This window comes from Micromys minutus (assembly GCF_963924665.1).
Source record: "Micromys minutus genome assembly, chromosome: 12".
Classification (NCBI taxonomy): Eukaryota; Metazoa; Chordata; class Mammalia; order Rodentia; family Muridae; genus Micromys; species Micromys minutus.
In genome coordinates, this window is record NC_137981.1 from 25,021,049 (window position 1) to 25,049,031 (window position 27,983).

The following is a 27,983-nucleotide window of genomic DNA, read 5'->3' on the forward strand; positions in this document are numbered from 1 at the left end:
ATCTCACACCCCCAGATGCACTCTGGAACATGATGTAAGGATAAGGAGACTCCAGAGTTAATGAACTTTCATCTTCTGGCAAACACTACAATAAACGCAACCCAGAGTACGGCTGCTTTGTAATTAGACTGAAGAACAAAACACAAAGCACTCATCCTGGTAAAGTTACTGTCAAACTTCTTCTGTAGGCTTCCTAGCAATTAAACGCGCCTGCTCATTTCTTCTAGAAGTGAAAAAGTATTTATTACTTCAATTGAAACTAATGCTGTAATGATCAGGGGTGTTATTCATGAGATCTCTCGCCATTGCGCTTCAAGCAGCCAAGTCTGTTCTGCCAGGGCTGGCATGGAGACGTCACAGGCAAGAAGCACCCGTGAGAACAGCATAGAATCTCAGCACCCCCTTTCTTCCAGGGAAGTTTACTGTGGGAGGGCAGTAGGGATGAGGTGCAACAACTGTCAGTCTGGCTGTCCTGCTGAGGTAGTGTCCCACAGAGCCACTGATACACTGTTGTGACACTTCTGAGAACATGCCAATTGACCCCAGCCAAGTGCTGAGTCCTGTCTGTCATCCCAAGCACCAAAAACACTCCTAAGATACATCTATGTTCTAGGCTGCATAACAAGCCAAGCTGGGAACAAAACAATCCCCTTGAGGTTTGGCAGGTCTTCTATGGAAAGCCAGGGTAGTAGGGCTACCATTCCGCTACAGATGTCTCCAGCTCCTGAGTAAGGGGGTCTTACTGAGTTCTCAGCATTCGGGAACAGAAGGCTAAGCCCTTTACATGAGCAATAATTAAGCTACATGCAGATCATATCCAGTAGGGTGGCCATTTTATCCCCTCTATACAAAGGAAAAGACGCTGAGTGATTTGGCCAATGTCTAACAACCATAAAGACCTGGGATCCAAGCCAACAAGACTGCTCAGGGCCTAGGCCCCTAACTGCTAACCTCAAGGACTGTCTGCAGCCAGAGAGACAAAGAACCAAGTCTTTGCACCAAGGCTGTCCTAGGAGCTCTGGGACTGTGGGAGAAGAATGCTGCCCACTGTTGCTCCTGGTTCTTACACATGGCACATGGTCCTCACACAGTCACCCACCATATGCCAGGCACTCCTGCTTGCTTTACCTTTTTGGCATAGAAACTACAATTATCTACCAGGAGCAGCAGCTAAAACTCAGAGAAGTCAGCATGAGCACGGAGCAGAAATGGTGGAGTGGTCATCTACATTAACTTTTATTTCCACATTTATTTTTTTGCACTGCATATAAAATTCAGAAGATACAAAAAATCATTCTGGAAAAATGCATGTCCCAAGAGACTAAAACGCCCTTCCTTCTGGCAACTGTGTGTCTGCTGAGGTGCATACACCGAGGAGTCTGCACCTGCAGAGAAACCCTCTGCCCACCGACCCAACCTTGCTACTGTCGAGTGACTGCCATCTTGAATCTGAATGAACACATCATGGAATAGTTAACCAGATAGCTAAAGATGGACATTAAGATTATTGCTAATGTGAAGGTCCACACTGCAACAAGTTCTCATGCACCATGATGACTCTATCTGAGGGGTACTCGCCCCCAATTTTCCTGAGGCAAGTGTCTAAGCTTGGGGAACCAGACCTGGCCCTTCACAAGCCACATCCTGGCTAAATTTTGCTTTCCTGGAATGGTCAGCACACACCCACTATGGAGGACTACTGTGCAGTGCCGTGACCAAAGGTCCTTCCTGTCATTCAGCATGCAGCTAAGGAGCGGGAGCTGGGGTCACTGGGAAGTTCTGTCTGGACTCTGGGCCTGGGGTTCAACTGGACTGCAGTTCTCACCCATTTCAGTCCCCCCCCCCATTTGTTTACAACCAGTAAGTCTAAACCAGAAGTAGTAGAAGGGCCAGAGAACTCTGGTCTAAAGGCTGCCCCATCTCCGTCTCCCTTGTCTGCACTCATGCGTCTGTAGTACACAGGAAAATCCAAGAGCAGCAGCAGAGATAGCAAGGTCTGGATCTGGGGTTTCCCAGGATTTGCAGCTGGCCTGTGAGGCTTCTCCACCTGTCTTTCAAGCTTCATCCCTGGCCATGGCCTGCAATCCAACCAGTAACCCCAGCACACGGGCACCACCTCTCTCTTGCACCCCAGTTCCAGCTCTTTCAGTTGTTCTCCCCTCTACCTGAAACACTCTCCCAACTCATCCCGGAACCCACTGCCCTGTGCTTGCCTGACTTCCACGTGTCCTTTATGCACCTGCTTAAACATTACTTCCTCCAGGAAGGGCTCACTAACCTCACTGCTACAGGCTGTGCTGATAGGCATGCACCTTTCTCACTCAGCGCCAAGGATCTGATAGACTCTAAGTCCCAGCAATGGCTAGGAGAGTTCTGGAAACAGCTGCAGGGAGAAGTGAGCCCACAGCAGCATCAAGATACGGCTGGGACTAGGGCCCTGCTCGGGGCAGCATACTAAGGAGACAGTATCTTCTCTCCAAGAGGAGAATGAGATTTCAGCAAGAAACTATCATTGTGACATGAGGGTAGGGGAAGGCTTCTTAAATAAGACAGGCAAGAGAGCTGAGCATTAAAAAAAAAAAAAAAAGATGACTACATTTGACAACAGTACAATACAGACCTTCTGTTTCTGAAGACAAGCAATTGATGGAAGGTATTTGCCACACTTAACTCACCAAAGAAAAGGCTCAGCGTCAAAATTAACAGTTACAAGCAAGCATGTCATAGAAGAGAAAACAAAAATAGCCTGTGAAGGTTGTGAAAAGGCAGTATACAGAAAATGTAAATTAGCATCAGAGTAGTTGAACACTACGCAGTACAATCCTCCGAGTATGGGCAACAGGAGATGTAGGTGAGCCTGGGGACCTAGAGAAACATCACACGTGGCAAGAGACGGTGTACACAGGAAGGGACACTTAGAGACAGTCTCAGTAGACGTCAATAACATGAATTATGCACTTATCCAGCCATCTAACAGTTCTGCTCCTCAGAACAGACCCTCAAAACTCCTCACAAACCACCAAGAGATAAATATCAGCACTGCCTGTAATACCAAAAGCTGGGAATCACCCAAATACCCATTAATGATTGGATGGGTAGATTAAATTAGATATACTGGGAGATAAGAAAAATGATTAATATATCTGAATCACATGGATGAAGCTCAGGAACCTAGTGGAGAATGAGAGAAGCAGCCACTGAAGTGTCACTGCGTCTCACAAGGTTCACAAAGAGGCCAACCAAACAAGTGTCACAGGATCTAAAATAATCAGGTAAAGCCAGGGACTGACTGGCTAGCACACAATCCAAACAGCAGTTCAGCCACCTAGCAAAGACGGAAAATGATCAGAGTTGGGGACGTGAGATTCCTTCATATTTTTTAACTGATTGGGGGGTTCCAGAAAATCCTTTTATCATTATTAAAATTTTGATTGGGCATGTGCATTGCAATCATGCACAAATTTTAATTTTTAAAAGGTGATTTTAAGGGGTTGGTGAGATAGCTCAATCAGTAAAGTGCTCACTGCACATGTAAAGAACTGAGTTCAATCCCTGGCGCCAGTGTAAACATCCTAGGGAGGCAGAGATGGGAGGATCCTTGGTCTGGATGGTAGTCTGATCAGTAAGTCCTGAATCCCGGTGAAAGACTGAGAAATGTCTGAGGCTGATCTCAGGTCATGCATATGTATACAATGTATACACACACACACACACACACACACACACGTGTGTGTGTTCATGCACACACATGTTTATGTCAGTAACTTTAAATCAAGTGCAGTGGTCACTAAGGCATAGACTTTAGACTCTGTTTCAGCAGAATCCCAGTTCCCAACCTCCCAGGCCTGTAAGCTGGATCAGAGGCCAGAGTCTACCTGCCCAGAAGATACTAGAAAAAAGACACTGGGCCCTGGATTCTAATTTCAATTATAGGCAACATGCACCAAGTTACTCCATTCCCTGTTTTTCTTGATTTAAAATAAGTGCCAGGTAAAATGTTTGTCACATGGCACAGATCCCATGAACACTTATGAGTGAATCAGCCAATGATATCTGAAGATATCACCACAAACACAAACATATTCTCTGAGTAAAATTATGGCTACAGCTACTAACTCACCCATCCCAAACATACACATACATGTGTATGTGCTTGTACACATGTATACACACACACACACACACACACACACACACACACACACACACACACCAGCGTTTAAAGCAGCGAGACAGAAAGTTCTATGTTCTAGTTCATCCAAACTTTTGGTATTTTAACGTTATGGATTTTCTATCCCAAATGTCAGTTTCTCTTCTATTTTCCCTTCCACTGTCATAACAAGCATACAAGTGTTTTCCATGGAATTGTACCAAATGGCATCTCTCATATTTTGTAAACCAAATACATACAAACTCCTCTCTCGCCCACTATTAGTCAGAGTTTTGTCATCATAGTGAAACACCTGAGGCAATCGCCATGTAGGAAGAACGTTGGTTTTGGCTCATATTCATGAACATTTATGTTCAAGCTCAGGCAACCTTGGTGCCCTGAGCCTCTGGAAATGCAGCATTTATGTTGAGAATACATGACAGGGAACACTACTCAGATCACACAATTCCCAGAATCCTTTCAGGGACATGCCCCAGTGGCCTAAGGACTTCCCTCCAGGACCTACCCCTTACAGGTCCATAGAACCAACCAACATCACACCTCTGGAGACCAATCCTTTAACATATGGACCTTTGGGGCACATTCAACACCCAAACTATAGCATGCCTTTCTGTCACATTCTCTTAGGGATTTCCTGCTCTGATCTCACACATGATACAAATGGCCAATCCTCTGGTTCTACCAGGGGAAGACTTTCCTGAGATTAAAGGAAAACAGACAGGGTAATGGGGTGGAATCAACCCTCACCAGCCCCCCCAAAAAGGGTCTGTATGTGATGCTCACTAAAGAATGAGCTACTACTCTGAGGCATACTGGGTCCATTCTGAGCCACACTCCTGCTTCAGCAATGGTTCTGATTGGCTAGGCACACAAGAAATAATCTAAAGCCCACCAAGAACCAGGATGGTGGCCATGCATGGATCTTAAAGCCCAAAAGCATCTCACTGAGCCTTATTTGCTTCAGTGGTTAAAATGTGGCAAAAAATGAAATAATATATGTAAAGGTACTTAGAGATCAGCGCTGAAAAGCAACTATGTCCCAAATCACTTCCATTTATTTGACTTTAGAAGAAATAAAGAGGTTTTTACACTCAATTTGATTTTTAATTGGGCTAATATGAAACTCCATCATCACAGGTGCACTGGCAACATGAATCCACCCATGGCATGTGGAGATTTCACTGCCAGTGATGCCATGAGACCTACCACATACACACTCTGAGGGGTGGCCGTGTCGTGGGTTTTACCTCCCTTAGCTAGCCTGATGGGAAAACAGACTGGACTGTACAGGGGGGGAATAGTCAGACCAAGCAGCAACATAAGAGGTAAAGAAACTTTTACAAGCACAAACTAGCCCCAAAGGTTGTCAAATTCAGAGGCTGATAGGCAGGATGTGAAAAAGCAGCAGGCTCCTCCTACCCAGACTACAATAAAAGAGCCATGACCTCCAGAGCAAAAGGAGTCAGCACCCTGGACAGCACCATCTGCAGGGGCTATGGTAGCCCAGGTCCAAGCCACATCACAATCAGCAAATAGTGTCTTCCAGTCCCTCCCTGCACCATGGAAGCCTCCCAGCATCCTACACAGGATTTTTTGTTGCTGAGCCTACATACAACCTCAGCATCCTTCTCCACACAGTAACATCCACCCAGTGATTCATCCAGTGAAAGCAGCTACTCACTCGGCATCTTTCTGGAATTAATGATAAAAGGCAGGCTGGCCAAGGACTAAATTCAACTCAGTAAAGGTAGAAGAATGTCATGTCAAAACAGAAAGGCATACTCTGGGGGTGTTCCACGTTCAGGGTTGGGGAGACTGAAGAGGATGAGCTGAAAGTGCTTCTGTGAGATAAAGCATGCTTCCTGACTCCCTACCCACTTCCTACATCAGAGGTCAGACTATCCAGTGCCCTCATCTTTCTCTACACCTCCCTTTTGTCTTCCCCTGTGAACTCGCCATTCACATAGACCGGACACAGTGCCGAACTGCAGTGCCACACCGGGAATGACCACCTCTGCAGGAGTCCAGTGCGCACCTGGGACGAGCTCCCATGAGTGGCAGTCTCATGGGCTGAGGATGGATGGGCAGGTGAATAAGATGCCAGCTCTGCTGAACAGGGGTTGGGGAAGACACCTTCCCTAGGACATTTGCCAGCTCAGTCACATGCACGTGTGACTTATAATGAGACGAAAAGACAGGGTCTGGGCCAGTGCCTCCGGGCATCACTCAGTTTTCAGGAGTCACAAAAGACCAGACAGTGAGCAGGCCACAGAGCTGCCACCTGCCTGCCTTCCTTGCATCTGTGGCTCCTTGAGAGCCCTTCATGGGGAATGGTATATGCAGACCAGAGACAAGAAGAGCAAAAGCATTGAGAGGAGTCGGGTGGAAAGAACCTGTTCACACTACACTACAACATGCCCAGCCCTGGTGGTACCCACATCTCCCACAGGGCTTAGCCTCAGTATCAATGGGAGAACCTTAAGGTCTGGTTCTCCAAGATGCCCTGTGGCACATCAGTGCTGTCAAAAGGCCCCCAGCTCCTCCCAAGTGTTAGAGAGAAAGGACAGTTCCTGGGCATGCCAGAAAGATCCCTGAAGGCTTGAGTCACCCTTGTCCCAGCCGCCACCACATTTTTACTGCAACACGGTAACTGTCTGCTCTTTCAGTTCTTCCTGGAAGGCTCCAAACAGTTTATCTGCTCAAGCACCGAGGACAATGTCCCAGACTTAAGGAAGCAGAGTATTTAGGCAAATGCAAACATATGCTGATTTCTTTTCTTAGTTACACACTTGGCAAACAGGGTATTTCACCAGGAGACAAAACTGGACTTTACAGGGTTGCACAGCTCCATCCTAACCTCAGCCAAGGGGGCTTCCAAACCCCACAAGTGCCCATCAGCTTGGAACAGGTGATGCGGTGGTTGTGGCTATAAAAGTGTAGGGTAGGGACTCTTAAAAGAACCACTTTGGATCCTGGCTACTGATCGCACAAATATGCATGCACAATAAATGCTGCAGAATGAATCCACACCCACAGCAGACTGGACCAGACACATACATGGAAACTAGCAAACCACAAAGGGCCCAACACCCACAGCCAACTGGAACTGTCACAGACACAGAAACTATGAAGGGCCTGCCAGCTGCACTAGGGTCATGTCCTGGCTGTGACACTGTGATACAGCTAATCGAAGTGCTATCTTTAGGGAACAAGGGTGGAGGGCACAGGATATCCCTCTACATTATTTCTCATAATGATATGTGATTATCAGTGGTCTCCAAATAAAACCTTTCTGAAACACAAATCGTGGAAGCCATTTTATATCAGGACTTGAACTGGTTTACTCCCAGAGACGCTTAAGAAAACATGAAGAAACTGTTTCTCCAAAGCTGGCTTTTGTGGCTTCCTAACAAATAAATTATGCTTACTTCCACAGACAGGTCTTCAAAGAAGCCAAGCACAGACATACATACCCTTAGGTCCCACTGGCTAATGGACCCCTCCTTCTGATCTCTGCCCCAGCCTAAGACCCTGAAACAGGGCAGATCACAGAGAATGTAAACAAAGACCCAAGGCTGGACCACCATCCAGCATAAGAAGTAACCTTCAGAGAGGAAGATGCCAAGAAGACCCAGGCGGGCAGCCTCCGCTTCTGCCTGTACGCAGCTCTTCAGATCCCTGCCAACAGTTTATTAATATTTTATTGAAAATTCTAAGATGATTCAAACTTCAGCTGTCATGATAAGGTGATGTTGCTAGGCAACTTTAGTGCCTATCTGAAGATCTGTTTTTGCAGCTCTTTCCCGATTCACGAAGCTCAAGGTTGAGCCCTACCACCCTGAGGAAAACTCAGCCCAGACCACCAGCGTGGATCTAGTACACCAGTACTGGGTCCCATGGTTGAAGCTTCTGGCATTAGGCTCCCAGCACCCAGCCGTCCCTAGACCCAAGCCTCAGCCCCGCCTCCCCAGACTCACCATACTCGCTGTCATAGAACATGACGAACTTCTGCCAGCGCAGTTCTGTCACCAGCCTGAGCATGACATCATTGAGACGGACAGGTGGTCTGGAAGCCAGTGTGTAGGCCTCTCCATCGGGGCTGGGGTTCAGTTGGCAGGCAGTACGTGGCGAACCCCCGGGGTTGCGCTGGACAAAGAGGTGTGGAATATGCATAGCGTCTGTGAGGGACTGCAGGGCATTGGCAGATGCACAGCCCGTGGATGTGACCAAGGCCAAAATTCCCTGAGTCATGAGGTCACAGGCTAGAAAGAAAGGAAAAAGACAGGAAGAGATCAGCACAGGGCACTGCTGTACAGGCTTTACCCCCCCACACACACACACACAGTTCCACCCGGCAGCTCGTGCCTGTGGCCCTGAGATGCCTCCCCACACAGACCAAGAGCCAGTTCCAGTCAGGCCAGCAGCTCATGATCCCTGGTGGGTGAAACATTAAGCTACGCGTCTCAGGGTCATTTAACACATGAGGAAAGAAAGGTCAGAAGGGGCCAGATCATTTGCCCCAAGCTAACCAAAGAAGAGTGGTATAGAAGGGGTTAACCCCAAATCTCCAGATTCGCAGAACAAAACTCTGAATTAGGTGATGGTTCTCCCACCTTGGGCCGGCAGCCAAAATGCTGGGGAGGAACCTAAAACTCATGCTGGGGAATTAGTGTATCTCTTTACATGGGCAGAGAATACAATGTATGCTCTGCCATTGTTATCTGAACTGGATTGCTCGTGTCTGTAAGCTCTGGATGACATCATGGTGTCAGGAAGACATATACTTACCCCAGAGGACCTGGAATAAGGAAAGGCGGTGAGCAGGAGTCTCAGTCTCATGGCCAAGTCCACTTGAGTTCCACCATGAGAATACTGGGTCAAAGCCCAGATGAAGTGGTTGGCTCCAGAAGCCCAGGACTGTTCAAAAGCCACTTGACAATCACAAAGGAAGATGCACCCGTCGATCAGGCGGTTACCAAGGGCACAGAGGAGAAAGGAGACCGAGATGACAACAGCCCTTTCTGAGACTGACACACTCGAGAGCCTGGACTTTAGAAGTCACCTAGTAACCACAAGGCCGCGTGCCACTGTTGGCCACAAGCTCATGGGGCATTTAGGGCTATCAGAGCAGATAGAAAGGTCCTGCTCCCCACATCCCAACTCTATACACCAGTTTTGAAGCAAGCATGTCCCATGAATGCTTTGTGTGATGGGGGGATGTGGGAAAGCAGATGCAGTCTCACAACACAGTCTGTGGATGGCAGTGAGCCATCTGCTGCAGACTCTGAACAACTTTGAAAATGCAGTTCCTATGTGGGGGCCCTAGAGTCCATGTAATGATTCACACAGGGCTGAGAAGGAGGTGGAAAACAAGAGTGGCCACCCCAAAGCAAAGAAGAGAGAGAGTAGAAAAGGTGGGGGGATGTCCCCTACACTGGCTGGCACAAATGACAGCTGCTCCCATACAAGAGCTTCGCCATAAACACTGGGGAATGCTGTAGATGACAACTCAGGTCCCAGTTCCCAATGATTCCTCCATTTCCCGTGCCAGGGCCTGAAGTTGGGTAAACAATGGACATGAGGTCTCTTTCCAGAATCATAACCACCCAAATGCTCTGCCCCTCCATCCTGACCTCAGAGAAATCCAATCATTTAAACATCGTTTATAGATACCCAGTGAGAACTGGGGAGATAGCTCGGTGTGTAAAATCCTTGCTATATAGTCATGAGGACCTCACTTCTGATACCCAGCACCCATGTTAACAATAACAAAAAAAGAAAGAAAAACCATTCTTTAGTTGCCTGCAGTTCTTTGAGCTTCCTGCCCCATCCACGTTCACATATCTATTGATATAGATCAATACGGTCTGTGTTCTGCTCATGTATAGGCACTCGTGTTGGTGAGATTTCACGAGTATAGCTTCTATACACAGTCTCAACGCAAACTCCCTGTCCCTCGGGCTCTTACAGTCATTTCATCCCTCTTCCATAATGATTCTTGAGCCCAAAGTGCAGAGCTTGTGTTGAAGACCCATCAGTTGGAACTGGGTCCCACAACTCTGTATTTTGCTTAGTTTGTGGTTTTCTGTAATGGTCTCCATCTTTTGCAACAACAACAATAACAAAAAACAGAAACAAAAAAAAAAAAAAACTTGCAGGCAACTAAGAAATGCCAAGAAAGTCTTGCCCCAGGGAAGAGCACACCAATTGGTAATTCAATGCCAATTTCAGCCCTGAAATCATATATATATACATAGACAAGTGGCATTATATAGACTGAGCGGGTTGTATTTGTGTATTTGGAAACACACATATGTAACAACAAGCAATGAAAAGGGGAAGCCGTGCGTTTGAAATAGAGCACAGAGGACTATATGAGAGGTGTTTGAAGGAGAAATGGGACAGGAGCGATGATGTAATTATGTTATAATCTCAAAAGGAAACTAATTTTCTAAGCGCTGACACATGGTTCATACTCATCATCCTAGCACTAGGCAGGCAGAGATGAGGAGCCCTGTGACTTCCTGGCCAGCTACACTAGATAAATCAGGGAACCCCAGGCTCAGTGATAAACACCAACATAAGACATGGACCTCTCTGCTTCTACATGCACTGAAACGTGTGTAAGTTACACACACATACGTGGCTACCTGGGCCAGGTCTTAAAGGCACACCATGCCTGCCCCTCATGCTCTTCATGTAAATACGTACTCGTACCCCTCGTCTCCTGAACCCAATCAACTCAATCATTCTTGCTTCAGGACTGGTTCCACCTCCCCAGGCTGGCCACAGCCTTCATTCAAGAGGCCCACACTTCTCTGCCAAGGCACTGTGCACTACCTCTTTAACTACCTGGCCCTTCTAATGTCCCTCAAGCTCAAGGAATACAACAGTGGTCTCTGTCATGCTCAACACACACATACACGCACACATACACACACGCTTGCACACACACACACACACACAGACATGTACAACGGACAAAGCATGGCAGCTCCTAAAGTTTTGTGCTAGGATACTGTGGATCCTGACATTTTCTTGCTCTGTGTTCCACATTGCTCTCTGGGCAACTATCCAGACCATGTGAACAGAGCTAGATCCAAAAGCATAAGAGGACACTCAGTGGTACCCAGAGAACACTGCAAAGTATCTGAAAAATGCAAGTATGTGTGGTTATGAAAGCACTACACACTGAAAGCATGCACAACCTCTACAGCAGTGCACCAAACACCACAAAAAGATAAGAAAGTACTTGTCATAGAAAGTACATAAAAATCATGCAAAAAATCTATGTATTTCACAATATCAATTAAATAAAACTCAATGTGCATGAAAGAAAGACCAGAAGGAAAAAATGCAAAATGTTTGAAGGGAAAGCAATTTGTAAGTGCTTTTCTTTTTTTATTTTCCTATATTTTGCCAAATTTTCATGACATGAATAGGTAATTGCTTTAGAAAGTAAAAAGAATCCTCCAATAATGGATAAGCGGGGAGGCGTGGAGGAAGAGGGACTGCTGTGTGAGAATGTTCTCTGAGCCAGGCTCTGTCGAGTATGTGATATTTATGAATTCATGCTGCTCTCATTATATCCACGGAGAAAACAAAGGTTTGCTTTTGCTTCCCAGATAATAAGATGTGAGGCCACACGAGCAACAAATGACGGGGCTAGACTAAAGTGAGCTACCAGTTCATCCCTATATTGCCACAGACATGGTGACAATGCTTCTGAGACATGGTCAAGTGCTAACAAAAACAAACAAACAAACAAAGCCTCAGAAACTATGCTGATTACAGGGTGATAGAAATGTGCCTTCAAACAATGCAGGAAACGCAAACAGCTGAGGTGCCGTGACAGTAAATGGGTTGTTCCTCGTGTCTTCGATACTGAGACATTGCATTACAATCTTTTAAAGTATTTATTTATTTATTTATTTGTTTGTTTGTTTACTTATTTATTTACTTATTTATTTATATTCTACCTACATGTATGCCTGCAACACAGAAGAGGGCATCAATCCCATATAGAGATGGTTGTGAGTCACCATGTAGGTGCTGGGAATTGAACCTTTGGAAGAACAGCCAGTGCTCCTAACTGCTAAGCCATCTCTCCAGCCCTGCATTGGAATTTTAAACAACGTTTTCAAATAAACTGAATGGTGTTGGACCTAATGGTCCAGGAACTCCATCTCCTGCACCCTTCCTACAAGTCACCGGTCACTCCTGGCTCATTTCCCACCTGCCTGGCTCCTCTTAAGTCACCACCTGACTTCTATGGTAAACCAGCTTCCTAGTTTATACACACCAAGCTCTGAAGTCACAGAACTTTGAGCCTCAGTTTCCCTATCTACACAGGCATGTCACATCACATAACACTAAGGTTTGCTTCCTGCCCTCCTGTACATTTCATGTATATGTTCTAACACACCAAGAACATATAAACTTCTTCCTGTGTACATTGGATCCTCTCAAAATACATATTCTATAGTTTGTCAAGAGGAAAGAGAAAGGAGGCATTCCAGGATGGGATGCAGGAGATGTAGTTACTTATAGGTTTGACATCAGAATCTCAAATACTGGATTTAACCCAATAGAAATGGGAGACCTACATGATAGGGTAGAGCATGATTAAGACAGAATCCAGGGGAAATTGCTCACCAGCAGCTACCTTACCAGAGCTTGAAAGAACATAGGAATCTCATAAGCGCAAGTCCCATTTCAACCATGCCGTCAGCAGCCATGTGGCCATGGGTGTGTGCCCTTTCTGAGCCTTGCTGTTCAAGTCATCGGAGATGAAAGTCTCTACTTACTCAGAAGGTGAATGCTTCATCTCCACCCTGCACACAGAAAGGTGCCAGCCCATGTCAGTTTTCTTCCCCTTCCTAAGGACCATCCTTATCATCCCCCATCAACACCTGCACCCAAGTCCTGCCCAGAACCTTAAGAAGTTACCAATGGGCATGGAGGCACATACGGGCAGTCCCATCACTTTGGAGGCTAAGGAAGAGAAATGTCACAAGTTCAAGGTCAGTGTAGGCTACAGAGTGAGTTCTAAACCAGCCAACGCTATCTCAGAACCCCCTTTATAAAAGTCACCTCTGCTTTGAGGGCAAAACATCAGGAAAGTTTTTGAAGAAGGGGAAGGAGACCTTGCAGAAGGAAGCAGGAGATGGGAGAAGAGAGGCGGGAGAACCAAAACTAAGCCATGATGAAATATAAGCTAATTTCAAAAGCTTTTCTTTTTAATTAAAAAAAAAAGGTAGTAGCAGATTTAAGAAGCATCCTGCCACCCCCTACCTGTGCTGATAGCCTCCTCCTACAAGGGGCACAGTGGCCCCTCAGATGACCACCTGCAGTACCACAAGCACCAAGCCTCTGGTGCAGGAAAGATTATTAAGGCTGGAAGTCTCTCCCAGGCGCTAATGGAGAGGCCCAATGTGAGTCAATTTTCAATCCACTGTGAATGGTCTGCTAATTGGGGCACTGTTGAAATGATGATTATTTGGAGGCTTCTAACATAAAAATAATAAGATCAAAATACATCAGATCAAAGCCAAATCAGCTATTAGCTTAATCAAGGTTGTATGAGACGGGATGTTACACAATTCATACAGTGCTTATGCTGAGATGCTGAGCAGGGTCTGAGCCTGGATCTGCTGTGCAGAGACCCACTGTGGGGCCTGTGGGAAAAGCTGGCCCTCTCTGCGAAAGCTCTCCCTCAACCCCCACCCCAAATCAATTACAGATGACAGCACCTATGTCACAGAGCTTAAGCCCCAGGAAGGCAAGACTGGCCCCTACTGTGCTGTCTTCCAGTCACCCCTCTCACCCCACCCCACCCTGCATATGCAATGAGCAGGAACTCACTGCCCCCCCCCCCCAAGAAGGTCTACTGCAAGGACTCTGTGAGCCCAGGGATTTCACTGCTTTTCTGTCTTTATGAGTAGAGTCTCACATACTGCCTAGCATGGAGGAGAAACTCCACAGAGCGGATTTTTCCGCTTGGAGTTCAGCAGTGCTTCCACAGCTCTCCGGAGGCTAACTGCTCTTGATACCACTCTTTTCCTCCAATATCATCTGGCCATAAAGCTGATTTCTCTCTCGATCATCATGCCAGTCTGATAGATTGATAAGTGCTCCCTGAGCACAACTCATCGGCAGGGGAAGAAAGAAGTAGAGAGACTATAATGAGCAGTAGTTCCAGTTCCCTGCCTGGGAAGGCACAGGGTCTCCACAGAGGTCTCTAAGCCGGTGGGTAGCTCTAGATTCCCAGAAAATGGGACAGGCTGCTTGGAGCTCAGAGTTAAACGTTAATACAATTAGCCCTTGATCCACAATTACACTCTACAGCTGGATATCTGGATAGGACACAATAGGTGTGATACAGGCTACTTCACAGAAAAGACTTCCAGTAATGTTCAGTCTTTACCCTACATCCTGTGGCCATAAAACTGGAGAAATTAGAACCCAGCCTCCAGATCTTTCCATAGTCAGCAAGGGGAAGATGCAAAGAAACAAGGTCCATGATTCTCCGCTGACTCTACCCAACCTTACATTAATAGAAATGTCTGTAGCAGCGAGCTTGGCACACTCCCTGGAGAGGAGCAGGTAAGCAGGAATGAGTTCTGTTCCCACTGAGAATTCCACAGCTCAGTGAGCACTGGGTACCTGCCTTCGGGTGAGTGCTAAAAGAGAGCTGCCTTTCAGGTATGGAGGCCATTCTGGGCAAGAACATTCTTATATGCAACCATTTGGGGAAACTCCAGGGCTACAGGTGGGCGAATCAATGCTCCAGGGGCTTCTGCTGGAGGAAACTGATCAGTCTGGTGTGTTTCACCCAATAGTGATGCTGGCCATTAGCATCCTTTCGCGGTGCTCTTCCAGGTACTCTGAATGTCTCAAGGCTAGGCACAACCAGCCAGCCACTCATGCTCCCCCTGGTAAACCAGACCTGATCTCTGAACAGGGAACCTCTGGATTCCATGCTAAGGAGCAGCTGAATGTCTCCAGAAGAACCAGGCAAGAAAGGGCCTCCACCTGGCGCAGGGAGAGCCTCACAGGGGTTCTTCAGTTCATCCCTGCTTTCCTATGCTCTGCTGGTCTCTGCAGGTGGCAGAAGCAAGAGGCAGGCAGGGACCAGACCCAGGTCAGTCCTGCCCACCTAGCAGGAATGGTAACCACAGGGAGTCCAGCACCTCTGCTTCCCCCATCATTCCCACAAGCAGTGGCCAGGCTCTTAAGGCAGCTCATGCCCTCTCTGCCCAGCCACCTCTGCCACCTGAACCCTGCCCTTTCTCCTTTCAGCTGCCACCAGCTTTATGAATATTTGAATTCTAATGGCTAATGCTTTAAATTAAGGTAGCATTTATAAATACTTGATAGCCCATGAATAATTGACCAAATTTAGTATTGTCATAACTTGTGGTAAATTATTGATCTATGGAGAATAAATATTTTTCATCTTTTATTAAGACATGTAAAAGGGTAAACAAAACCACAGGCTGAGAAGACTTTGGAGGCAGGGCTGCAGACGGCTTGCACTGGATCTGTGGCCCTGGAGCACAGGGGCCCTTCCCCAGTTCTCCCAGAAGGACTAGAAGCCCCCCCCCCATCTCCCTGTTCTCCTGGGACCTCCCAAGCTCCAACTAATGACCCTGTTTCACTCTTCGGAGATAAGCTAGAGGGATCATCACAGGGCAATCAACCCCCTGCCTTTGGGTTTTCACACCCACCAGCCTTTGTAGCAAAAGTTGAGGAAGGACTCCCAAGGCATCCAACAGATGCCTGCCTCTCTGCCTTCTCCCACACTCAGAGTCCATGTCTAAGGACTCTGAAATTATTAGGTCTCCTTGCACATTTACCTCTGAGCATCATATCTAGCCCTGTGGAAGCTTTCATAGTTATTGTTCTGGTTCAGAACCCTCCCCTGAGTTTCTAACTCCAAACCAGTCCTGACCTGACTGGAACCAGCAGCAACTCACACGTGACACCACAGAGCTCCCACACATATGAGAATGGTCTTCCTCTTTCAGAAGAGAGGCATCCTCAGCCACATGTTTTTGACCTTCCACATCCCACTGTACCAAGCCTTCAGCGACTCCTGCATGCTTAATCTTCCAAATACACCTGGAGTCTGCTAGATTTCCTCAGCCCACACTACCATCACCTATCCATCAGTCCTGCACACATCTAACCTCCCCAATAGACATATGTCCTTCCCACACCACAGGGACTAACTGGGCCTTCATGAAGCATTAGCCATCATGTGCTGGCTCATATTAGCTTCCCAAAGTCTTCAAAGCAAAATGAAAACTAATGGCAGTGTTCAGAGCCGTATACGACTCTGTACCTGGTGCCCTACATGAACCCAAGGAGACAGGGCTCTTGCAAAGAAACCTGGGTATCCAGCTCTTGGAGCTCTTAGATTTCCCTAAATACTCCCAAGAAATATGTAGTGTTTCTGCCCACATAATTGAATGCAACCTCCTCCCTCCCATTAATCCATGGGTAACTGGTCTTCCCAGAGACCTTTTGGCAACGCCCAATCTTCCTCCACTGTAATTCACTTCAAACCACAGTGGAGTGTGGGACCACTGTTCCCAATCTCCTGACCTTGTTACTGGACTGTGTAGAGAAGCACCTGTCAGCTCAGCCCGTCAAACCCTGGCCAGTGCCCATGCTGCAGAGCAGGTAGCAACCTATTTAATACAAACCACACTAAAGTAGCAGCAGCACTGGGGGGAGGGGCCGCTAGATTTCCCAGAGCTTTCCAGCTCACCAAGCCCCCTAATGTTTATGGCAGTCAAAGGAAAAGGCACAGCCTGCAGAGACTGGGAACTCTTAACACCAATCTGTGAGCCTTTCTAAAGACCCTGTGCAAGTGGGGTGGGGGTGAGAGGGTTAAAGGGCCAAAGGGACAGTAGCAAAGACTGAAAACTGAAACTCAAGCCAGATGAAAGGATCCAGAGCAGGGTAGGTCCCACAGGAAGATGGACTGTAAGCAGGGCAGGTAAGCAGCAAGCACAGAGGGCTGCCTGTAGCCAACTAGGAGGGTGGGGAAGAGCTGACAGTACCACAGACTCTCTGGAGCCTCATCCCTCTGCCAATTAATGAATCAAAACCGATTCCCTGCTCCCGCGGGCTGGAAAGGCAGGGAACGCTGGGTGGGAGCGTGCTGGCTTATTTATAACTCTCCAGCTCCTCGTTAATGACTTTTACTGCTCTGCCAATGGAACACCAAGCTCTCAGCCGGGATTCACAGAGAAGCCTGCTCTGGGGAAGTTATATCAGGACAGGAGGAGTCCCTGGCATGCCTGCACAGCACATTCCTGTTTTGGAGAACCTCGAAAGCTCAAGGCCTCTTAGCACCCAAACAAGGCTCCCTCAGGACTCCTCTGCAGACTCCCAGAGAGGGCACCTCCTCTACCTGCTCCAAACTTCTGTTTCCCTCAACCCAGTGAATAAAGGATGTTGGTGCATCTGCCAGTCTCCATCCTCCACCCCATTCTAAGGACTCAACAGTGGCCGTGATCCCACTGCCTGGGAATCAAAGCATCCAGCAGCACCCTCAGTCCACACAGCAGAAGGCATCAGTCTGTTTTCCAAACTTCACATGCCCTGTGCTCTCAGCCTGCGGCACTCAGCGCTTACACTAACCTGAAAGTCTGCACATGCTGGTTACCTTTCCTGTAGTATCCTTCCTCCTCTCCTCTGCCTTGGAATCCCCCACACATCCCTCAAACCCTTTCCAAATCCCTCTTCCCCAGTGAAACTGATCTCTCCCACTATGTAAAGTCAACCATTCTTTTTCCTACAGCCTGAAGAATACTTTGTCCTTGCATATGCTACTGAGTCATATGTTATGATACTTCTCGTGCCTGGTCTGTAAGATCCCAAGAAGAGAAACTGAGGCAAATGGCTTTCTAGGCCTTCAGACTCAGGGCCTGATGCAAATGTTCATGGGACACTCAATGGCAGAATATGTGGCAGAAGCATAGGTGTGTGCATTCTAATCATTTGATGTGTCGGGGTTTCAAGGTAAAGTAGACCAGAGAAAGGAATGTGGCAGAAAAATCACAGCAAAGTAGGAAGAGACGCTGAGGACTTGGGGCTAACTTCATTCGGTGTATATAGGAGACCAGTCCACATCACTACTATGACAATCCTTGGTCGTTGTTATAGATTGCTCTCCTGCTCCGGATGCTTGGTCCTCTGCTCAGAGGCTGTAGATTGAGAGAAGGGCTCTCATGAAGGTTGCTAGAAGTGGGGTCTTATCTCACTCTGTTTCCTGACAACTATGGAGTGAAGAATTTCCCCAGCCACATGCCCCAACCACCATGATCTTCTACTCAAGCACATGGACCGAGCACACATGGATGAATCCTGTGAATTTATGAGCAAAATAACTTCCCTCCCGTACGTTGTTCTGTCAAGTCCTTTGGATACAGAAAATATCGCCAAGTAACTAACACAGCAATTAACTTTAGAGGGAGAAAAGGTTTCATTTAGCTCCCCATTCTGCAGATTCTAGAGGATTACTTGGCTATCTGATGCTTTGGGCCGCTGGTAAGGGCCAGATTGCCAAGCAGAAATTGGGGAGCAGAGGAGACCAGAAGGACTGGCATCCTCACATTCTGAAAATATGTTTCCATAGACCTAAGACACCCATAGGCCCCATGTTTTCTAGGTTCCTAGGCCCTCACAATAGTACCACCCTGAGGTCTAAGCACTTGCACAGAGGTCTTAGGGGAACTATCCACATTCAACACTCTGTTGGGGAAGAGGTGAGTGACGCTACAAACACCTCGCCTCATTAAAAAAAACTCAAGTCCCTCTTGACCAGACAGACACTCACAACCTAGCTCTACTCAAATGAAGAGCAGTATCTCTGTGTCTGTGGATATGGAGTTCTCAGAAGCCACACCTCTCCTACAGTTATTGCCCACCACTCCTTGGCTAGCTCATGGAAGACCTGCTCTACAAGCTCTTCTCCTGGCAACACTGGCAACAGCCTGGTCGCCTAGCAACAGACTATTCAGAGGTCCCTGGAAGGTTGGCCTGAGAAACCAGAGGCAAGCTTAAACATCCATGGCCAGCCAGATAACAGGATCTGTCTTCAGCCTGCTCCCTTCCTCTTAGTCTCCAAGACCACTTCCAGTGACCACCTGTCCTCTGTGAACACATGAAAGGCAAGACCACCCAGACATGTGGCCTCAGTCCTGGTCCAAGCATTTCTTTTTAGACCCCAGAGGCTCTTCCAGATGTGAAACTGATACTTACTGACGTTGCTACTATCCTCTCCCACCTCAGCCTGTGTTTGATGTATGGATCTCTATAGCTATCCCCTATTCCTCGTGATCTTCTGCTTCATCTCCCTGTGTACAACACATGGGTGGTAGAAACCTTAGAATGTTATTACTTTACCACTGGTTCTCACTGACTCTCTCCCATGTCAAGCCAACTGCTACAGAGAGCCCCAGATCCAGTGTTTGCCCTGCCTACATCCTTGTGCTGACCTAAGATACCTTCCCACTCGGCCCACTGAGCTCTTCTAAGAAAGGCTGGGTAGTTCCAATCCTGCCAGCTTTCCTGGCCCCAACTGCAACTCTAAAACTTAATACTGATTTCTTCTCTTGGCCATCAGATTTCTAAGAGCAATTTCCTTATTCCCAGGTACCATGTGGGAAGCTTGAGGTTCTGCTTGTGGCAGCTCCCTGTAGCTTCTTGTGCCTGCCATTCTGTGACCAGAAATTTACATCAGTGTGCCCTTCTAAGTTTCATCCTAGTACTTAGCCCTGTTATCCACCCCCCCATACACACACAAGATTCTGTGAAGTATCTCCTACTTCTCAAAGTCTCCAACCATCCTCTACTCCCTGCTTTATAAATAATACAGTCAGAGCCCCTATTTGCTCATGGATTTGTGTCACTCCCTAGGCTCAGCTACCTAAGGACATCTCTATAGCACTTTGTACAGCGGGTGATGCTAGGCCCTGGTATATAGGCCATCATGAGAATAATCAAAGATGACTACACTTAGCAAGTAAACCTTGGGTGATAGAGGTCACCACCCTGTAGACCTGTCTCCAGGACAAGCATCCAGAAGTATGCCTTGCTTCCTCCTAATCGTGCTGACTGAGTGGCTGCATCCTCTAGTCCCTGGCCTATCACCTGATAGGGCCATGACTGGAACACTCACTAGACGCCATCCCAGTGGACAGAAAGATAGTATGTTCTTCTCAAACAAGTGCTGTTGTGTCTACATTCCCAGTACTCGGCTCTACACAACTAAGGTGGCCCCTGCTCACCCTCCCCCTTTCTGTGGGAACTGTGATCAGGCCCCTAAATGTGAGCCTAAAGCCCAATGCCGCCAACTACATGGTTCTTAGTAAATAATGGGAGCAGTAGTTCCCTCTTCGGAGACCATTAAGGCCTAGCCCCTTCCCCTTGGATGCCATCAAGTCCCCACATCCCATGTATCTTGCAGCCAAGGCTAGGGATATGACTATCAAAGAGAACCCCATACTGCCTTCACCCTTCTCAGTGGTACTCCCCTTTCCACATCTCTTAGGAGAGTGAAAACAGGAGGGAAGGGAGCTGAGAATGAAGCAGGAATGCTGTGTCCACCGCTCTGAGTCATCTTACCTAGACAGGTCCAAGGAAGCTGTTTGCATCTGCTGGCCAAAGCCCTGACTCTAAGGCCTGGGAACAAATGGTAGATGGGTTTCTGAGGTGTCTTTTACACACTAGCTCCATCCACCAGTCGGGGACGGTTTGGCAGGACAATAGAAATCTTGCGAACCCAGCTCTGCACTAAGTAGCCCTTGGCCCAGGTTGGTCCCTCCACTAGTCTGAACCTTAAGCTTAAAGTCCTGTGTTGTAAAAAGGAATGGAGGATGGTCATCTAACACAGGCACCATTCAGCAGTCCTGAGATAACAGTCTAGGGCACAAAATATGTCTTGTGTAAATTCTAAAACATGCCCCCCTTGGGGAAATGTCCATTATTCATTTGGTCTTTCCATTGTCAAGCACTGATGCAAAGGGCATCCAGGAACACAAACAGGGAGGTGGCAGTCTGCTGCACAACCTCTGAAGGCTGAAACATAAAGAATGACATGTCCCTCCCCCTCGTAAACAGCTAGGGCAGCCTGGTAGCAAGCGCCAGTCCTGCTGTCACCCTACCTGGGCTCAGGGTTTTCGTCTCATGCTGCAGATGGCTCTGGCTGAGCCACCTCTCTATGCCTGACCTCAGCATGGGCTACATTAGGGTAGAGAAGCATATGAGTTAATCCTGGAAATGTCTCAGCAGTGTTCATGCAACCACCGTACCCAAAGTGCAGAGTGTGAGCCATAGTCGCCAGGGAAAGTACCCCAAGCATATTAGAAAGCAAGGGAGAAAGAACAAAAGCAGCCAGGGCCAGGCCTGGACCAGTGGTCAGCATGACAGCATGGCCACAGTCTTCCTATGCTCATCATGGCTGCTTCTAAGAGGGGTACCCAGGTACCTCATTGAAGGGGAAGGGTGAGCGGCTAACACCTGACCTACAGTTCCAGTCTTGCCTCCTTGCCTTCATGGCAACACGGTCTCAGAAAACATAGAGCTAGTCCTCTGTTAGAGACGGGCTACACTTGTTACAACGTCAACATGACTGCCTGAGAAGAAGAACTTAAACACAAGGGTCTCTCTTATGCTGGAAAACAGGTGATGAGATGCTGGCCACATCCCACAGGCAGCCTCCCTGGCCCTCAGGGAAGCAGCAGGCAGGGAAAGCCTTTGTGACTTGGGCACAGCCAAAGCATCTCTGACCAGGCATGGTGCCCGCTGAGCCCCAGCTCTTAGATCTTCTGAGAACGTGCCCAGCTGGCCGCGGACATTACCAATCTCAGGCTCCAGGTGCCTTGGAGCAGATGGGGAGAGAACTCAGAATTCTCCTCCAGCCAGCAGGGATGAGAGGGGATCTTTGCCAGTGATAATGAAAATTTTCACAGTAGCAGATGCTCAGGGAAAATTGAAAAACAATACAACGAAATTCATAAGCTCGGGAGAGGGACTTAAGAGAAACCTGGCCACCAGTGAAGCTTGATTTTCCTATCAACACCTCCCTTGCTCTAAGAAGACAGACTGGGAACCATTTCTTTCTCAGCAAGTGATCAAACTGCCCCCTGGAGCCCATCGGGAATCTCTCCAGTCACTTCCTGTGTTCCCAGTCTAGGGCTCATGCTGGAAATCACAACAGATACAGATTCCAGCCCACACCCCCACAAACTGTCTAAAAGACACTAGAGAGAACCTAGGCCCAGACTCAGCAGTGGAAGGGGGTGAACGTCACACAGCTGGAAGATGGCATGGGGCTCTTAGAGGACAGCAGTTGAGACTGAAGCAGAAAGAGGACAAGCCAGGCAAGCGACTGGTATGAGCAGAGAGAGGCAAGACACAGAGGTCTCTGCAGATCTGCAAGGAGACACTCACATATAGGAGAACGCTGAGCCCATGCTGTTTTGATGAAGGATAGATCGGCTCCACGGGAGATGGTTTGGATGCTTAGCTGAGGCCTTCTTTTTTTTTTTTTTTTTTTTTTTGATCCCAGAAACTGCAGGGAGCGTTAGCAAAGCTAAAGGGTTCCTCAGCAAAAGTCTTCTTTGGGAATATGGCTCCATGAAGAAGCAACAGGGAAGCTGACTCGTCCTGCCTCCTCCCCTAACAAGAAGGAGGGCAGAGTGCAGGGAGTAGACAGCAGCTATGTCTGAGCCAGGCAGAAGCAAAGACAGAAGAGGAAGTGAATGCCTAGGATCCAGGTCCAAAGATCTAGGCATCACCATGAACCCAACAGGACTGGGTTAGAAGCACCTGTTCAGCTTACAATTGATTTCTGGCATCATCCAAAGCCCCTCCATTGGTAGAGAGGGCAGTTAAGACTTAGGAATTTGAGTTCTCTTGCCACATATGAACCTCCTTGTGGCTAATGGAAGCAAACAGGGCAGGAACTCAGGGTCATGCTAGTCCCCAAGCTCAGAATTTCTGCCATGTGCCAAGCAGTGGACCCAGAGAACAAGACTAGACAGGATTCAGGGAGGGCAGCCCAACCCAGAAAGGAGCAAACCAGCTCTCCAGTCTGCAGTCAGCATCTGAACTGTGTACAGAGGCTTCAGAGAAAGGGATATCTGAGTGCCCACATATCAGACAACGGTGGGGAATCGAGTCAGGGTGCAAAAAAATAAGTAGAGCATCCTTCTCCGCTCCCACAGAAGTCCTACAGAGCCCCTGCACCCTAGGCCAAGCTGAACCTAGGGGTCAGACATGCCAGCATACCTGACAGCTAGTGAAAGAATAAGGACTTTGAAAGACACTGAACTGTAGGAGAGATGATGGTCCTGCAGATTTCTAAGAGACTGACTTCAGGGGCCTATCACTACGATTGGTCATATCCAAGACCTCCGAAAAGAATGGAGTGTATATTAGCAGAGGCAGAGCTTTGTCACCCAACTCTCCAGAGAGTGGACACAAGTGACAGCCTGGTCCCTTCACTGAAGCTCAGCTAGACAATGGTAGTGACAACCATTTTGTCATTATCAAAGCATCAGGTCTACAGCATAGAGGAATGCCTGGTGCACAGTCAAAATAGCATCATCACCTGGTGAGACAGAACAGGACGCTCTCATCCTCTGGGACAAGCACAGCAGAGGATGATCAATGGGAGCTGGGAGCTCCTTCTCAGAACCAGGCCCAGGATACACATGCCATACAGCAGCTGCTTCTAGAAGGCAGGGTATATGCCAAATTAGGGAGGGAAGGAACTGAGACACCAGACCCCACTACACGTTGCTCATTGAGAGATATTTTCCTCCTGATAAAGATACCCCACACAAAATGGCTAGGACTGGAGTGTACAGTAGGCAGGATCAGCACCCAGCTATGCCATACCTTCAGCGTGGCTGTGGAAGTGCACCAGCCTCTTCTCGATACCAGCACTTTCCCTGGATGGAGGCAAATGGACAACAGTAGAAAAGCAGCTGCCAGGGGCCCATAACACAAGGAAAAGGGGAAAATGCAGGGCTGATGCAGCCCTCCAACGTCTCTCCAAGTGTACACCACTTACACAAACATGTTCTGCAAATGCACACACTGCTACTTTGCATGGAAGAGGTCCCATGGGGTACAGAAGCTACACTAGTCACCCCAGCCAGCAGAACTTGTTGGGATGCAGGGAATTATAGAACTCTAGCCTACCTCCGCCCTGTCTCCCTGGTCACAAGAAGTTCTAACACCATGGGAAGCAGTTTAGCTTCACCCCTTAGGCAGGTGCACCCCATCACACATTTCAAACAAGTGGACGATTCTTGGCCAGACTCGAGACTGTTCTCCACTGGGTGACATGTGTGTGGGAACACAGTGATATGGTAAGCAAACCAGGCTGAGAGATGGATCTAACTTATCTAGATCTAACCACCTGGTGCCATGCAACCTCCTACCATTCCCTCTTTGATCCACCTGGCTACTCTAAAAGGATAACTTCATGGCTCCATGCTCAAATGAAGACTCTAGGTGAAGGACGGTCACTAGTTCAAGGTCACACAGTGACACAGTGAAAACTGGGTTCAACTCAAGTAAATCCAACTCCACAAACCATTGATTTTCTGCTCTCCCAAGAGCATAGGTGGAAAAAAAGAGATCAGCAGCCAATAGGTAAAAATGAAACCATAGGAACTACATACCAGCAGGTGATGACTATGAAGGAGCTCGGTGAAGGTCAAGAATTATCAAGTAAAGACCAAGAGCCAACAAATGGTAGCCAGATTTTCCAAGTCACCTGAAACCAGGTGAGTCTGCCTGTGGTACATGCTCCTTCAGAATGGACTCTAGTTTTACCCCATCCGGGTCACCTTAGGACTCACAGAATACTACCCTCTCATGTCCCACCCTCACACACCCATCATACACAGAATCATGTCTATTCTGCATTTATCAATGATGCATCAGCATTCATTGATGCTAATGGATGTCAGAATGGGCTGATGTTTTAGGACCTACCCAGCAAAAATGTTATCAAGAAGGAGATTACTGACCTCTTCCCCGGAAGCCTTTCTAGAAAGTTGTCTTACCCCAATGTGCTTACTGGGAAGAGAGATGAGTCTGGAACCCCAAAGCAGACCCAGGCCATTGCTCTCAAAGATGATACATTCTCTATATGTGCATCCCCATTCATTCCCAGAACTCTCACCCCTACTTAAGGAGACAACAGTTCCCTAGTGTACAACTCCTTCCATCCAGCCATCTAGATAGCAAACCATCACAATGAGATTGACCATTGCCATGACAACACCCAAGCCATGGCCTCCTGCTTCCTCCTAAACTCCGTTCAAGTGTCCTCTCCTCCAGAGAGGTTCCTGGAACTTTCCTACCCCAACATACACACACATACACACACACACACACACACACACACACACACACACACACACAACTTTACCTGTACCCTTCACTGTAGTTGTTCACACTGTCTACCTCTATGAACAACTGGAAGTCACAGGACAGCATTGAAGTCACTTCAAGGTTCCCAGAGTGTAGGTATCCAGGGAATGTTTACAGAAGGAAGTAATTAAATGGATGCTTCACATCCAGCCCAGGTGGGCAGGGACAGTCCAGCTAGAGAATCCAGTGTGAAGACAGAGGAGGAACTGGAGGAAAATAAAAGTCCGTTCCAATGGTCTACTTGACAGGAACAAGATGGCTGGGTGACTTACAGTTGGCTGAATCAAGTGGGATCCAAGGATCTCCATCCCTGACTGCATTTCTCCAGTGGGGACACCCAGACCATGAGCACTTTCTTTTGCCTTAAATGGTTGACTTCTTGAGTGGTTTTAAAAATGCTCAGGAAGGCAGTACTCACGGCTGAGAATTATGAATATTTATAGTGTTTAAGCATAATTGTATTCAGTGAGGACTCCATATCACACCCTGCAATTTTCACTCTCCTGGGAGCACAGATTTCTGCACGGAAGGCTAGTTAAAAGCTGCCTGGAGGTACAGGGTCCGGGACACATGAGGTGCTGGTCTAGGCTCCCTACCCTAAATGGGAACCAGGAAGGCTGAGGCACCTGAGTTATGGAGAAAAGCAGAAAGATCCACTAAAAGTCTATTTCCTTCCTCTCAGAGTCACAGACCTTCATGGAGTTCCAAAATGGCTCTTATATGAAAGTTGTTATTCAGTATTTGCTGACAAAACATTCCTCATGACCCAGAGCTGAAATGCCTCCAGTAAGATAACACAGTTACACTGTAAACAGTGTGTGTGTGTGTGTGTGTGTGTGTGTTTGCCTGAGAAAGGGAGAGAGAAAAAGAGGGGGAAGAAATGAAACAGGAAGAGGAGGAGAGACAGACAGACAGAGGGAGAGGGTAGAGGCAGGGAGAGAGGTGGAGCGTTCTACCCCCCAACAAGGGTGAAGTATGCTAGAGTTCTGAGCCCTGACCCCTCCTAGAGCTGGGAGCTGCTCCCCACACCATTTATTGAAATTGTGGCTTCTACAGTTGCAATTTGTCTACTATATCTGGTACTTGTATGCAGACCCTGCAGAGCACAGGTGGGAGACCTGAGGAACAAGGAGACTATAAACATGAACGGGAAGGGGAATTCCCATATACCCTTAGATCCAGACACCAAGAAAGGAGGCCTCTCTTTCCCCATGGGAGCCTCCTGGCTTTTTTTCCCCACACACCCCTGACTACTATATATTTCATGCATACCACACACAACCCCAACACACCACATCTCCCCAATATGCACTTACAGGGCTCATTTCTATGTAAAGCTTCCTTTCTGAGCTGATACTCGCTATTGAGGGGGGAGTACCTAGCACACCCTCATGCCCTCCGTGCTTCCCAAGGAAGGGAGGTATTCACAGCAATTAAACCTCTCTGGAAAGGAGCAAAGCCTATCCATTCTTACCCTCATTCCAGCAGTAGCTCGGGAACAGATTCGGCAGACGAAGCAGGGCAGTCAGTCCTTCAGTAGAGGTGGCCCGACCCTCAAGCTTGACAAGTCTGTGCACCAGTGAGGAAGCACTGCCCAAAGTCAGAGATGACAGCAGAGTTGCCAGGCCCAGCCTTGCCATTCCTCAGACTTGGCACAGAGTGCAAGCCTTTCATCTTGTAGTTTGTTTTCTGCATTATTCACACACGGAGCTGGAACCACCTGAGTGGTATCTGTAGAGCCCCATAAAATCACTTTAAGAAGGGGTGTCCCTAAAACACCAACCATTGAGCACAGATGGAGAGACCCATGGCTCCAGGTGCACATGTAGCAGAAGATGGCATTGTCTGGCATCAATGGAAGGAGAGGCCTTTGGTTTAGTCAAGGCTCTGTTTTCCCAGTGTAGGGGAATGCCAAGGCACTGAGGTGGGAGAGGGTGATTGGGAGAGGGAGCATCTTCATGGAAGCAAGGAGAGGAGGAGGAGGTTGGAGGGGGAAAGGGGATAACATTTGAAATTTAAGTACAGAGAGCATAAATTTAAAATTTAAATTTAAAAGCTTTTAAAAGGAAGTGGTATCCCTATGGCATACTTTCTTCAGCTGCTCACAAGTGGGATAAAGCTCCCACTAGGTAGGGGCCTAGAGGAAGTGCCGACATAGGGTTAGAAAGTAGGACCAGCTAGAATCAGTTCCATATATACTCAAAGGGCTGTCCCTCTTAGATAGAAGGGGACCCTAGGCACAGCATTAAAGTGTACCAACTCACAGCACTCTAGCAGAGCCGTGTCACCAGTACCAAAAACTATGGACGCCACAGTGAAGCAGAGAGAATCCAGAAACAGAATT

General features: G+C 47.7%; 1 protein-coding gene across 1 annotated transcript in view; it reads right to left on the reverse strand.

Moving 5' to 3' along the window:
• GRID1 (glutamate ionotropic receptor delta type subunit 1) overlaps positions 1 to 27,983 on the reverse strand; it is a gene marked incomplete at both ends in the record, with an annotated part of 697,530 nt that overhangs the window by 565,550 nt on the left and 103,997 nt on the right. Inside the window, one exon of the mRNA XM_080926245.1 lies at positions 8,149 to 8,433. Within this exon, the coding sequence (XP_080782371.1) occupies positions 8,149 to 8,433 (285 nt within the window). The remainder of the gene's footprint in view (positions 1 to 8,148; positions 8,434 to 27,983) is intronic.